This window comes from Chrysemys picta, chromosome 7 (assembly GCF_011386835.1).
Source record: "Chrysemys picta bellii isolate R12L10 chromosome 7, ASM1138683v2, whole genome shotgun sequence".
Taxonomy (NCBI): domain Eukaryota; kingdom Metazoa; phylum Chordata; order Testudines; family Emydidae; genus Chrysemys; species Chrysemys picta.
The window spans coordinates 80,464,866-80,480,455 of NC_088797.1; the positions used below are offsets into that span (position 1 = coordinate 80,464,866).

The window sequence follows — 15,590 nt, forward strand, 5'->3', positions numbered from 1 at the left end:
AGGTCAGACAGTGCAGGAATAAATAGGAAATACACTTCAACGTTTTATGAACAGTGATATAATATCCATCTAATACATCTACTTGCCCCTCACTCATGTCTCTGATCTCAGAGATTGTTCTCATCTTCTTGGGATGGAAGCCACGTGGCTTCCAGAGTGGTGCATGGGCCTGATGATATCACAGTGTTGGTGCATATGAAGAACAAGCACCAGGAACGCATCAGCAGACCCATAGGAACTAGCATATGGGAACAAGTTGTGAAACTGGAGAATTGCAAACACAATTTGAAAACAACTTTCTCAGGGTTTCTAAGGTGTTATTAGAAACAGGACTAATGCTAATATATATAATTAAAATTGTTTGTCTCTTTAAATGTTAATCCTGTGCCATACTATGCTGCTCCTCAGAACTGTAGCACAGAATCTAGGAGAGAATAACTAATTGGATGTACCACATGAAAAGTATGGATACAAGTAGATCAAGATGTATTAAGGCAGGCTATCCAATCTAAGGACTAAACCTTTAATAGAATGGTGTATTACCCTAGAGATTCCCCAAGATTAATCAACAATCCTATTTAAAAAAAAAGTTGAAGAAATTCTCAGTCCTCTCCCCTTGTTTCTCTTCAGTATCAACAGGATTAAAGAATATTCCCAATTTCAGAGTCACCAGTAATGGATTTAACATGGCGCCAATGGCTCCATAGCGTCGGGCCCAAGCTCAGAAGAGGCCCCATAAAACTCACTTCCTCCCTGCTCACAGAACTGCAGAAGCAGAGGCTCGGGAGCAGCAGGGATCCAGCATGGGAGCTGAGAACCCAAAGGGCCCTGGGAGCTGTAGTTCCTTGGTCAGCTCCATGCCTATGGAGCCGACCCTGGAGCAGGGAAGGAACTACATTTCCCAGCATTCCCTTGGCAGCTATCAACAGGGGAGGGAGTGGGGAAGCTGAGCCCCCATACGCTGGTGCTTGCTGTGAATGGAGAGCTGGCTGCTAGAAGGAGGTGGCACTCTATGAAAGTCTATGACACTGTGAATGGGGAACAAGTATGCCCAAGTAGTAGAAGGCTTTGGCCCAGATATCACCCTCAGAAGACTTCCCCAGACTGATTAGGGATGCTGGTGTGACCTCGCCTGGCCGCCCCCAAAGAAGGAATTGGGTGGACTAAATGGACAGTGCACCTCTCTATCTGAAGCCTAGCAGGGGAGGTATGTGGATCCCCCCAGAAGTGAAAATGATAAGTAAGGGAGGGAAGGCTCTACTAGAGGACCTGGGCAGCTTTAGATACAGTACCAGGCACATAGGAGGATTTCCATGTCTGAGCCATGGAAGCAGAAATTGGCTTTTCCTTTCCAGATTTATCTAATATTCAGAAAGAGAATCTAGCACCTGCCTTCAAGATTTGAACACTTGCAAAATTCAGGAGTGCTCAAGTTCAATTTAGGCTGCTGTTACTTCAATTCTCCCAAATCAAATATGCTGATCCACTGTAACTTGCTGTAGAAAAAGTAGGATAAAATTGAGCAAAAATGCTGGCATCTCCCCAGTGCTAACAAGAACTGGAATGGGTATTTTCAATGGCCATTACCATTTTTTTTTTTAGTTTCCTTTGTTCAAAAGGAAGACAATAATATTGCATTGGCAAATTCCCCATAGAAACGAAAAGTGGCACAAAAGAATAACAAAGGCATCTCAACTTTTCCTCATTTATGTAGGACAGTCTTATAATATGGATCCAGATATCCTCCAATCATGCAAGCTGGAAATTGTTCCACTTTACTGCAGTTCTGTAACCATGCGGGAACTAGTCCTGTTTGTGTTCTGTGCACATCCAAAATTCCTACTGAATTCAGAAGTGCCTTGCTTTTGTGACCATACTACCTGATATTTTCAGCTCTTGTAAGCAATGCAGGTTTACATTTAGTAATTGGGTGGGAAGCCTCTCAGAAAAAGTTAGGTGGTGTTGTTCACTAGGTAATGTGAGACCCTTCCTGTTACAATAATAAACCAGTGCAGCATAGAATGCACTTTGCTCCTAGAGTCTAGAATGGGGTCCTTTGCTTCTATACACAGTCCATTAAAGATTATAAAAAGACTTCCACTCACTTCAACAGGCTTTGGACAGAACTGATTATACGCAGGGTAACTCCACTGTCTTCACAGGATCCTGGTCCCACAGCGGAGGGAGGCCATGTGAGCTTGTTGCAGAGCTGCTGCTCAGGGATGGGAACCTCCTGGCACCCCAGCCTTCAAAATCATTCAGGCTTCACTTTCTGCACAACTATGTGCTAGCTGAGGGGTCTGTGGGAATTAGTGGCCTCTGCTGCAGGTGATGGGCATCTCAGGTACTTAAAGCCATGGCCTAGATGAGGGAAGTGCTTAACTGCAGAGTCTGCAGCTGCCTAGGGCAAGTGCTGAGGATTTACAGTCCCCACTGCCGCCGTTGCAAGGTTCAAGCATGCTCAGCCTTGGAATTGCCACCCCTCCCTTGACTAGTAGCTGCAGCTATCTAAGGATGGCCTCTGGCAATTGGCCCCATGGCTATAGCCAGAGAAGCTGCAAGTGGCTCCTTAACTAAGGGAGGCCTAGAGCTAGAACAGATAATGAAACTGGAATTAACCTCAAGGAACAGAGGTCACCAGTAGGAAAGGAATGTCAAGGGAAGCAGGGAAAGAGGAAGCAGGTCAGGCTTGCAGTGGGAGAATAGCCCCACCTGGTTGGGGAGCATGTCCAAAGTAGAAAGGAAACAAGCGTGGGGAGAGGTGGTGGTAATCAGATAGTAGTCTAGCATGTAGATGGGAGCCAAGGGAGAAAGGCTGGTATCTTCAGATTCCCAAGGGCTAAGTCCTCACTTTGGGGAAATGCTGTTTGCAAGTGGCTTGCTCAAATGGCAGGATGAGTGCTGAGGGAGGGATTTGTCACAATTGATCAGGTATCTGCTGGCTTTGGAACTTTGAGCTGAGACTAGGACCACATACTGTGACTGGTGAAATAGGGTGGCACTGGAGACACAGCTATAGAGGGTCTGAATGAGGAAGGAGATAAATCTGTGGGGAGTTTCCCTGATCACTATGAAAGTTCTGCTCACTGTGGATACTGGTAAACAAACCCACATGGGTGTGTACAGCTCAATGAGAAAAACTGGGGGCTGAAGGAGCTGTGTATGGCAATGCATATAGTCATGTAGAGGTGTGAGATCAAAATGAAAAATGTCTCTGAGATTCAGTACCAGGTATACTATGGCACCTGCCACACCAGACCCACACTTGGAGCCCACAGTGACTAAATAGGGGCCCACAAATATGTTTGGCACCGGGGCCCACAAAAGGTTAATCCGGCTCTAAGTCACAAATAATATTCAATATGTCTTGTGGTGGTGGATAACTGTGCTGACCCTGCTAATGTCTGAGGACTTGCTCTGTGCCAATAGGGACCCAAATCCACCTTCTCAGACACCTCTATCGGCTGAGACTGAAGCCTTTTCCAAACCTTGTTTTATGACCTTGGGTACCTCTGGACCAGTTTACCCCTTGTGTTTTTTCTTTTTTTTCCCCTTTAATGGTTGAGATTCACTTGTCTCTTGGGATATTCAGTCAGGACAGGGACCCAAAAGCAAGAGTTCAATCCAAATGTGGCACCTTTACACAAATTGTTAATTAAGAAAATAGAGAAAAGAACCAAAGAAAACCATTTAATCTGTACACTTGTCTAACTGTGGACTCTGAAAAACTGTAGTAGTACAGATTATGAGTCTTAATTGCAGTAGATTAGGTACTGGTGGCAGCAGATTTACATGTCAGAAGCTGGCCCTTTGGTGTGTGAATTCATAGAACTCCCACACACGACCTATTTTCTTCTCTAGAGATAATGTAGCCCATCACATTCCATTAGCTCAAAATAGGGTGTCAGTAGCCTCTTTTGCCAATGAGTCTCTCTGTTTCTAGAGTTCTTGGCTGTGGAGATTTGTTAGTATGTTTAGACATTTCCTCTTTCTTCAGTTGAAGCATAAAACATAATTACTGTTTTATTTCCCACTCTCCAAAAGATTTTTGTCTAAATCTATCATACTTTTCTTCCCCAGTTCTACGAGCATTTCAAGGAGTTCTTTTGAACTGAAGTATAATTTTTGTTTTTGTTACCTTTTCAAAGGCTATCCCCTCCCCCTATGAGTTTTTGGGGTTAGACCTTTGCTAGACACCTGATCCTTTAGTATTTCAATGAATTCTCTGTTCCATTAAGCCTACTGGTCTAGGAAATGTGCAGCTTCTTTACAACATGACTTTTTAGAACAGATATCTAAAATAAAACATACAGTGGTCTATAACACCTAACAGCTGCAATCTGTTACAGTGAATCATGTTAAGTAGTACCTTATTCTTTGAGACATGTGATTGAGTGTAGTATCTTGTTTCTCACAATTGATCAATTAGGGTAAGAGCATCAAAATCTGGGCCTAAATTAGGTGCATTGATTTGTTGCACCTCTCTCTAATCTAATAATAGCTGATCACTGCTTAAAGGGTAATTACTATTTTTCATGGATTTATATTTTAATAGACATGTGTTGAGGATTTCCTCCTTGGTATTGAGTGTATACACATGTTGTGCATATATTTCATAAAGACTATTAATTAAGCAGTGATTTTAAGACAGAAAAACATTTCCAGTAGAAGCATAATGATGATATAAGTCTAAGGGCCATGGTCTATCCTCATTCAGCATGAGGAACTCCCAGTAATCCCACCAGGAGTTACACTATATACACAGATTATGGGCCAGGATCTGATCTCAACCACACTAGGGTAAATCCAAACTACTGGTAATTCCATTGGACTCAATCCTGGGTGCTGAAGAAAGTATTGATTTCCATTGACATCTGTGAAGTTAGTCTGAATTTACTCTGGCATAACAGAAACCAGACTCTGGCCCTGTCAGCATAAATTTTGAACTGTATATTTAAAGCAAATTTTCATACAATTATACTTTGTATTTAAGTAAAACGGACCTCCAAAACTACCACTTGATTTATGTTAACATTGTGGATCTGACTTGTGAAGTATTATAACCTGACATCTATTAACCATTAAGAATTCTAAAAACAGTTCAGTCTGCCCTTTGTAACCACAACTAATTTCTGACCCACTTTATTCTTTCACCTTTCCTCAAGCCTACGAACTATACTGTAACTCTGCAAAAAGCACAAAAAATTACATGACAGAGTGAGTGTATCTTTCTTTCTAAGACATTGTACTGCAGCACAACTGCCTTCTAATATAGAAATTGCCATAGTAACTACTCATTTCTTATTGATTAGATGGATAAAAATTCTCATAATACACAAGCACATTAACTTGCTGGCACATGGCTTCAGGCTACCCCTGTGGCAGCCTTTACTTATGAATTCTCCACTTTTGCAATATGTAAAAGATATTTTTTTAATGAATGATTGTTCAGTGAATTAGACCAGGAAATAGCCTTTTCTGCTGCTTACACCACAATGTATCCTAATTTTACGTTAAGTTCATTATGCGACACACAAGAAGAAGTCCTTACTTTCTTATAGTGGGTTGTTATTGGACCAGGGCAAATGGACTGCATGCATGAAATGAAATCTGCAGGAAGAGAGATTGTTGCTGGTTTTGTAACAAGGCCAGCTATTTTGCACTGTTGGCTTCTAATTAAAAACAAGAAGAATCTTCTGGTTCAGTGGTGATGGCAGGGGTCTTGATGATCCCTGGATGAAACTCCCTCCTGTGCCAGGTTTTATTGGATGTACATTCAGGTTTTGCATTTCTCTCTAAAGAGCCTGGTGTTCCAATCGTTGGGCACTCAAAAGGTTCCCTTGACTTCAGAGGCGATTTGCTGGGTGCTCAGTGAATACACTCCTAGGCCTATGGTGACTTATAGTCAATGACAGCTGACTTGGTTCATGGATCAGCCTTCTATTGTTTGCTCTCTCACACAAGTCGGAGAGATACTCCAACAAGCCTTTCTCTAGATAATTTGGGGAGACAAGTTTTCTGAGAGTTTTGCCTGGGAACGGAAGTTGTCTTTACACATAGGCAGAATGCTGTATAGCACATCTCTGGAACAAGGAGCATCCATTTATTCAGACCAGCACAGAATGTAAAAGCCTGATTTTAAAGCTATCCCATTGGCTTCAGTGGGGACAGGATTTCATCCATTGTTTCTACTATTTTATCATCATACTATCCTGGCCAAGTATTGCAGAACACTATTGGACACTCATGTAGAAGACTGAAGATTTTGGTCAGAGTGAATTTCAGTCAGACTTGCCTTCCACCCTCTTGTCACCTTTCTTTACTCCGAACCCTGTGGCTGAAAAAAGAAGAGTGCTGTTTAGAAAGATACCATATGCTGAGCATTGTGCCATTCACTTGTTCTCTTATTTAACCTGCAGCCTTACAGCCTCATTCTGAAAGCTCATCGGTCTTAAAAGTTGAGCCTGGTCAGTAATTGGAAGGGAAGATCACCAATGATAATGCAGGGTCCTGCAGGAAGTGATGTGGATAATTCGGAAGGCCAATCCTCTATAGAGAGAAGTGGTATATAACTTTATCTCAGGACAGATGACTGAAGAAGTTTCTTTGGCAGCTGGAGATACCTAAACACTTAGCTGGAGGAAATGGGCACAGCTCTTCTCTAAGGGCAGGTCTTCACTATGGGGGGGGGGTCGATTTAAGATACGCAAATTCAGCTACACGAATAGCGTAGCTGAATTCGACCTATCGGAGCCGACTTACCCCGCTATGAGGACGGCGGCAAAATCGACCTCCGCGGCTCCCCGTCAACGGCGCTTACTCCCACCTCCGCTGGTGGAGTAAGAACGTCGATTCGGGGATTGATTGTCACATCCCAACGAGACGTGATAATTCGATCCCCGAGAGATCGATTTCTACCCGCCTGAATCGGCGGGTAGTGTAGACCTAGCCCAAGACTGGCCTGGGTTTGAGACTCTTCACTACAGGGGAGAATCAGAGTTAAGGACTAATGAAGGGGAGGCCATACAAAGTGTCTTTTTTACCTGCCCGCTTGTATACCAAGAGGCCAGAAGAGAGTCTAAGTGAGTGGATATAGTTTCTTAAAACAGATCCAATAGGAGAAAGAGAGAGAGAAGGGGGAGCTGAGCCAGAATGAGGAGACATAGCCAGTTTAGTGGAAGGGGCCCAGTGAGTTGAGATAAAGGGATTGATGTGTGTATTCATTCTTTAGGCTTCTGCTCTGGGATTACTACAGCCTGAAAGTGAGACTGGCAACACAGTGTGCTGGTCCTAAACTATCAGCTCATTGGGGCCTGGGTCTGGTGGGACCCTGCCAGCAAGAATCTTTCTTGTGTAAGCTCTAAAGTATAATTGCATTCATGGTACCGGCAGATGGAGGATGTTTGGTTGCCTTAGTCATTAATTCACCACTCCTTTAGAATGGTGTCTGTATCCACTTTATCTATCACCGTTACATTGACCAGTTTTGTGTCTATTTCCACACTACAGCTCCCTGTCACGGCTGCTTTTTTATGATCTTTACTTATTATGTGTGTAAGTTGGTTCTTCCTCACCAGATAGTAAACTTTTTTGATCTCATTTGCTTGCACTAAATTATTCTTGGGTGGCTGAATGTTGCCCAGGTTTAGGGGGAGGGAAAATTAAGTCAAGGAGTGTCTTTCCCCAGATTCTCCAAACAAGGCCATCTTTTTCCCTCTGAAGGAATTACCTAGTACAGCGTTACGAGGATGTTGTGCTGTTGTTTTGCTATTTGTAAGGTACTTTGGGATCCGTCTGCATGAAGGACACTATAAATGTAAGTTATTATGAAACTGGACAACAGTCACAGGACATACAAGCCTGCAAAAATGGCAGAACCAGAAAAGAAAATCTCTGTCTAACCCATAGATTTTGTATGTACGTCCCCGTTAACAAAGTTCTAAGTGAGGCAGAAATAAAAGCATTATTGATTCCTGTACTTTCCATTAAAAGTTGCCTTAAAAGCATGCAGCAGTGGCTTATAAAATAGCCCTAAGAGAGAAGTCACTTGTGGTTTTTTCCCAAAGCGGGAGATTCCCAAAGTGTTAAATTTCATGGAAGTTAGTTATCCTAGTGCTGTTACAAATACCTTCTGGAGGCTATAAGCAGGAGCCTTTCCCACCCTGGTGAAAAGCAGTCTGCATACTGTATAGAGCCTACACTCATTCCCTTCTGGCTTTTGGCTTTATGACAGTAATTATAAAGTTCAGTCTAAACTTTCTCCCCAGGCTTGGCTTCTCCTAGGGGTCCTACAGCAGAACTTCTTAGTCCATATCTGCACTCCCCTCTGTCTTGCATTCTAGATCCCTTCTGCCAGAGGGCCACTCCCACCTCCCTTATATTCATGGTGGAGTTTAATATGCCACTCATTAAATTACACTTCTGTAACTGTGAGTTAGGAAGATTCACTTAGCATCACCCAGTGGAGTCAACAGCACATGCGAACAGGCTGGGGCCACAGGAGCCCCAGCCTGCTTCAGATTTTACAAGGTTGCATCGTGAACTTCTATCCAAAAAAGAAAAAAGCTCTCTGGCAAGAGAGAGGTTCCTTTTTGTAGCCACCTTTAATTTGTAATTTATGCATATATTGAAATCTGAGTCTGTTGAGGGTAAATGATGGTGCATTTCCTACCCACATGTGGAGAATGTTCTATCAAAGCTCATGACAGGTTCCAGGAATTGTCATACTGGACCACACTAGTGAGCCATTCCATTCAATATTCTGTCTTTGACAGTGGCCACTACCAGCTGCTTCCGAGGAAGGTGCAAGAAACTCCTTAGTGGACATTTATGAAGTAACCTGCCCACAGGGGAAGTTTTCTTCCTAACCCATCAGCGAGAGGTTGGTTCATGCACTGAGGCACAAGGGTTAAAATCTCGTTTATATTTATTGATGCCATATAATAATGTAACTGTGAGTGGTCTCATCCATATAAATGCCTAGTCCTTTTGCATTAATTTCAGTAGCGAGCATCTTTCTCCTTTCATTGCATCAGTTCTTCATGAAAAGAGAAACTGATCCTGATATTTCTCTTCTTTCCCATCTCAGGTGACATTTAGATTTTTTTTAGATCCTCGCCTAACCTCTGTCACTGAAAAAACTCCTGCATCCTCCAGGACCAGTTTCTCTAGTTCTCCACTGCTTTGATATCTGCCTGGACTCCAGCACTGTGTATGCATAGTGCAGCCACTGCTCCGACATGCCCCAGAACGTGTTGCTCGCTGGAGGGAGACATTAGGAAATGCAACATCAAGACTGCAGTTTGCAGAATCAAATTTGAATAAAATGGTATCATGAACTGGAGCAGCTGGTGGTAGGAATGTAGGGACCTTCCTGGAGAAATTAGGGCCTGGTTTACACAGCTGAAAAGGAAAGCTGAGAGACAGGAAGGCGGGCTTTTAGATGGCTTTCTCAGCTGAATTAATGTGAGCGTCAGGGTGAGCGTCAGGATTTGTTCAGATAAGATGGGCTGGTGAAGAAGCCATCCAGTCTGGATCATTCCCAACAAGCCTGCTTATCTCTATTGCCATATTTGAAGTCCATTGATCAGATTTGGCAAAACAGCTTTTACCTGCTAGCCTCTGGTCAAGTCGTTTGGGGCTGAAAGCGTCGCTTTTTTTTTATGTCGTACTGTTATGCAAACAATACTATGTAAATGTTCAGGTGAGATAAAAATAAATGTGTAAATGATGGCACAAAACTCCAAATACAGTCCTGTGGGGGGGAAAAAAATCTGTGTCCAAATCAACTTACTTTGTATGTGCAAAGGGAGGGCTGCCTTCTGGAAGGTAAACAGAGCAACTCTTTTCATAATGTTGTTAACTGACCAATCTTTTGTAAATTTAAAGTAAAGACAAAGACGCCAGAGATGCAATAATCTTAGTAATTAGTTATTTCAAAAGTACAGAGAAACAATTCAGGGGGAATTTGTTTTGTTTTCGGGGAAAGAGCTGATTAAGAGGAGGTCTTGTTAAACTAAGCAAACCCACACGGAAGTGATGAATTCCAGAGAGTTTACCAAACATTTGAGCATTTAATTGTTTAATGGGAGTTACTACATAGAGTAGATTTGCATACACTTTGCATAGTGTTTAAGGTTCTCATCTTAACATATCTGTGACCTCTAGGCTTTTCTGTAACTGTTCTGGAGAGATCTGGAGTTTTCAACAGCAAGTTCACATGTCATAGTAAAATAAAAGCTGTATCTTTAATACATTACTGTGTGTGTATGCGCATATGTACACACATTTGCTTACACAGATATCTTGCTTCATAAATATTAAAGGCCAAATTCTCTTCAGATACATTGGTGTAAACCTGGAATAACGTCAGTGACTTCACTTAAGTGCTCAGATGCTACAATGATGAGGGTGGTATAAGAACCTACACAGAACAGAATTCACTATTATTGCACATGATTTACACGGATATGATTGAGATCAGAATCTGGCCTAAATAATTAATTTAGCATGAGTGGAAAAGAAAAGCAGCACAGGGACGATATAATTAATGGAAATACATATGTCATTGGCTCTCAAATAATAAACTGGCAGCTCTCGCTGAGGTAACTGCATTTTATTTGCAGTTGGGAATTTTCTTTAAAGTAATTACACATTTTATTCCATTTCCACCGATTTCCAGAGAACAGTACTTTACACATACCAACAGAAACAAGTAGAACCAGGTTTCAATACACTCTACAATCATGACTTTTTAAAGGCTCAGGAGCTACCAACTTATTTGAGCCAGTGTCAAAAGAAAGAGGAATACATTTCAGCAAAGGAAGAAGTAGGCAGTAAAGATTAGTATGTAGAATAACCAACAAAGGACAGCACTGGCAACAACTAGATAAATAATTGTAAATGGTTAGATACATATTCTAAGAGACAATGTAATAAAATGCTGCTGACTCAGGAAAGAACAGTAGCTAGGGAGAATTTTCTGAACCCTTGCCATTTTAAAAGGCTCATTTTCCAAGTATGAAAGGATATCTGTAGCTTTTCCTGAATAGAAAACATTACACCTACTGTTCTTCAGATATGCCACAGAGACTGGCTTATCTTCAAGAAAATATAGTCTACTGCTTCCATGATGCAAAAATCTGTGCAAGGCTGCAGTATGATGCAGTATTTCTCCCCACCCAGCTGGCAGATTCAGAGAGAGATCAGCTGACTCATAAAGGCTGCTGGAAAAACCTCTCATTTGTCTAATAAGAAATTTGCAGAGGGAAATGGAGGATTCTTGCAAATGAGATCTATTGCCATGGCCAAATACTCAGATAATATAAATTTTAAATCTCTCTCTCCATGGTCCCTTATTGAATTGTACAAGCCAATGTAACTATTCTGCTGCTAACCATGTTCAACCGCAAATGGGGAGATAGACAGCTCATCTTTTAAGTGCCTTGTTTGTCTTTTTAGACTTTCTTTTTGTCTTGCCAAGAGGAGAGGTGGCATTAGAGGACACATCTCTACTATAGCCCGAGGCCAGTGTGAGAAATGGATCTGTGAGTCAGGTAAAGTCAACAGGGTTGGGATCAGGCCATAAGAGAGTAGCTCGAAAGGCCCAAATCCTTTTTAAGTCAATGTGAGTTTTGCCAGGACTTGAAAGAGACAACTGATGAGCAGAAAGATTAATAGTGCCATAGAATAATCCTGATATTAACTAGGCTCTGTGTCTGACCCCTGGAGGCCCTGGGATCTGCTACAGGCCAGTAGCCCAGTAGATAATTTGTTGCTAACTGAACCTTTAAGTAGATCATGAGTTAAAAACACAAGTCATGCTGTTTGTCATTGCACTAATGAATCTGGGATGATGCCGTTGTAAAATTTGTACATTACAGATTAATTAACAAATGCATTTAACATTGATATTTTAATTCCTGTGTATAACAATGAACTGGAAAAAAATTCAAAAGGAATGTGAACAGTGTAGTCTTAAGTCAAAAGGGCAAAATACAGTCTAAGCAACTGATTCTAAATTCACCTCAGTGCTGAAGATTTTAGAGAGAACAGCTGGTTAGCAGCAGCAGAGCTCTAGCTTTTTACCATTAAACCTGAATTAAAATCCCAGAGCAAGCTGCGGCCTAGTCTCCATATGTCAACATCGTGAAAACACTGCAATTAATGATTGGCACTTTCTACTGAAAAGAGGCCCAAGATTAAAAGAGCAGGAGGTGCTGCAGGTTATTATTGAAGTGCACTGTCCTGAATGGAAAGGACCTGTGAAAAACTTCCTGCTTGCAGTATGCCTGGGCACGCTCTTCTTTGATAACCTAAAGTCCTGATTCCGCATTGAGCAAATATCATTGTAACATCAGGTCCTCATCGTCATGAGCACTACAAACCTCACAAATATAAACAAAGATATGTTTTGCAGTTTTTAAAAACAAACAAATTATTCAAATCTTTTTTTCCCTTTAAAAAGAATTAAAATCATGTCAGCACTCCTAAGTGACCCTATAATAATAAGCCAGTGTATCCCTGCTATGAAGGGGAAATGTTGTTGTTGTTTTTTCTAAAATTTTCATGTATATTCATTATAACTTCTATAAACAGATTAATCTTTCAGACCACAAAAGAGTAAATGAGAAGATTTAACTGGGAATTTTCAGTTGAGAAAACTACATCTGTTGGATCATGTTAAATTTCATAGGTTTTGTTAATGTTTTTAAATGTAATTAACTTTTCAAAATATGGAAAGTTGTAAAAGCACCTGCCATTTGTGTGCAAATATAGTTATTTATCCAGGTTTTTGGAATCACTGCTCTAATTCTCAAATCACATTACACCTGTGTAAATCAGGAATAAATCCAATCAAATCAGTGGAGTTACATTGGTGTAATATATCTTTAGGCGAGAAGTGACCTCGTTATTCACTATTGAACGTCTGCAGAAGCCCCTGCACTGGTGAACATGTATTTTTTTCAGACTTTTTTTAAACGACGCTCAGATACTCAATAGACCAGACAGCCTCTGAATTGAATACATCAGAATTTAGGCACTTTATAAAATGCAAACTGAAAGCCAAAGTCCTTTTGCTTTTCTTATACAAACAATCCCATTGCCTTCAATGGGACTACATGCTTGAGTAAAGTCATAACAATTGCAATTAAAAAAAGACATTTCGTGAATTAGCTCACTTTCAAACACTGAAATGGAAAAAAACTTCAAAGTATTTTGTGAAATTTTTTCATTATTTTGACCACCTCTAATTGTAACAGAAAGATAAGCACCTCTGTAGAATATGGCTCATGGCAGAAATATCCTTCACTACAGTGAACTGTAAGGCCAGATTAAAAATGTTTTAGATTTGGTACCAGGCAAGCCCCAAAAAAACACAGAGAAAGGACTTTCATGGTTCTGTGTGCTACTCCATGTCATTGGTGCTTTCACTGAATCAAATCAATAGTTAGGTATCTTCTAAAACAGTTCTTGCATTCACTGAAAGGACAGTGTTTTGATGTCATAGTGACAGCAGAAACACATTATCTCCATTCACTTACACTCCTATTCAATTGCCATTGCTGAAGTAATTCTGTGATAGGCAAATGTATCATTCAGCACACTGTTTTTACAGCCTGTCAACTGAAGCAAAGTTACAAGGTCCCCAATTTCAGGTAACTGTCCCGATATGTCTGTCCTTCTGCACAAATACATCTGAGCACATTCTTTAACATAATGCCTCCAAAGACAGTAACCAAGTTTGTTAATGCATCACATACAATTTCAAACCTTGTAGTTCTATAAACGACACCTACCTAATCCCATTGGATAAATATAATACGGATGTAGTGGAAACACCCCTCCCCCCCACCCCCAAATTCAATAGGATCAAAAAGTTCTCCTTTCTGTGACATCACTTCAAAGTCTTCTCCTGGTTTTTAGAACAACATTTCATTTTGTGGTGGAAGGGAGATGAGTAAGAACCATGATAATACAAACAGGCCAAACCCTTCCAAAAGGCCACAGGAAACAGACCGTGTTTTAGCAAATAAACATCTGAGTTCACTGATATTCTGATGGGACTGGCGAATCCTCCAGAGGAATAGCAGTGCATTCTCTCATATCAGTATCCCGGTCTCTGGGTGGGAGTGTGGTATCATTAGGCTCACATGGGCAGCAGCTGACTCCTTCTATCCGGCTGCTTGGTAGATACTGCAGGGAAGCACGGCAATCTAACGATAGCACTATTAGACGGTATAGTTGTAACATCACAACTAAGATATTCTTCGCTGTGAAAAACACCAGCATCTGATTAATTACTTTAAAATAGCTCATCAGTATCAAACGTAAAACAAGGAAAGGGCCATCTTGTATGAAAAGGCTGATTCCAATGTTCCACAGATCTGCGCTGTGTCTGCACAGCAGTAAAATGGGGACTCTCGTAGATGACACAGATAGTTTATAGCCAATATGTTGCACTGTAAAGAAAAGACATTCTGTGTTAATGTAGCACTCTGAAACCTAGACATAAGAGGCTGAAAGGGCAGCTCTGAGGTAGAGTGGATTATTTAGTGCATTAAACTATCAACCCTGCAGGTCAAGGTTCAAAATTAAGTATGTCCAGGGCTTGATTCAGCAAAGCATGCACTTCACTCTTAAGAATGTGCTTACAGTTAAGTATATGCTTGCGTGCTTTGCTGAATAGGGCCTGAAAACAGTTTGGTCTCATTCCGTCCTTGTTGGACACTTGTCCACATCACACACCCACCATACAAATTTGGTATGACCAGTAGCCTCCTTTCAGTGATGGTACATAGCTCACACAGCAGGCCTTGCAGGTTAGGGTTGGGATATACTGATGGGAGGTATGTACAGTGCTTACAAACAGTATGCATGACTCTAGTCATTACTATCTATTTCCGGTTTTATGGGTACTAAATCACATGGAAATATAACTTGTATGCATGAGTCTCCCTTAACCTTATGATAATGTCCCACTAGCTAACTTAAAATGCTTGCAGTGATATTGCACCTGCAAGTTAATATCTAGGGTTCATTCATGATAAATATGGTTGTCTAACATAACCTCGTTTCTGTTGTAAATTTTTTATTTTGTTTAGACTGCATAATTTTTAGATTTAATTGGTAAAAAGAAGATGTAGATACTTGGATATAATCACAGTTTTTTTTTTTTTTATCACAAATCATGACACATTCAGTAGAAGAACTGTATTGTTTGTCTCTTTGGATATAAATAATTCGGTCAAGAATGGAAAGCAAACTTCTTAGAACAGCGGAGCATTTCATTTGAATTCATTAGAGAAACAAAAGTTTCTGCATGCAGTTGCTGAATTTTCGGTGCACTTGTGCATCATCATCTTGAAATACCCTGCCTTGATGCAGCTGAATGTCATGTGCAGCACTGACATAGCCCTTTGTTACACAGCACAGTGGTGCATCAGTAATAAATAACATTTTTGTGTCTCATGAAAACAGCTGCACAGAGGTGTGATTGTTACAAACTTACCTTCTTAAATAGAATTGTCACATATGATAAATATTTTAAAGATCATACATATACTCTTTCCTTTAATTTTCAACTGTGA

At 40.9% G+C, this 15,590-nt stretch overlaps 1 protein-coding gene across 2 annotated transcripts in view; it reads right to left on the reverse strand.

Moving 5' to 3' along the window:
* Positions 1 to 10,064: 10,064 nt before the first annotated feature.
* Positions 10,065 to 15,590, reverse strand: part of TMEM26 (transmembrane protein 26) — a 30,020-nt gene continuing 24,494 nt past the window's right edge. Inside the window, exon 6 of one of the 2 annotated variants that reach the window (XM_065551879.1) lies at positions 10,065 to 14,462. In XM_065551879.1, coding sequence (XP_065407951.1) covers positions 14,047 to 14,462 — 416 coding nt within the window. In that variant the 3' untranslated portion in view covers positions 10,065 to 14,046. The remainder of the gene's footprint in view (positions 14,463 to 15,590) is intronic. The other variant, XM_065551881.1, reaches the window with a different exon arrangement.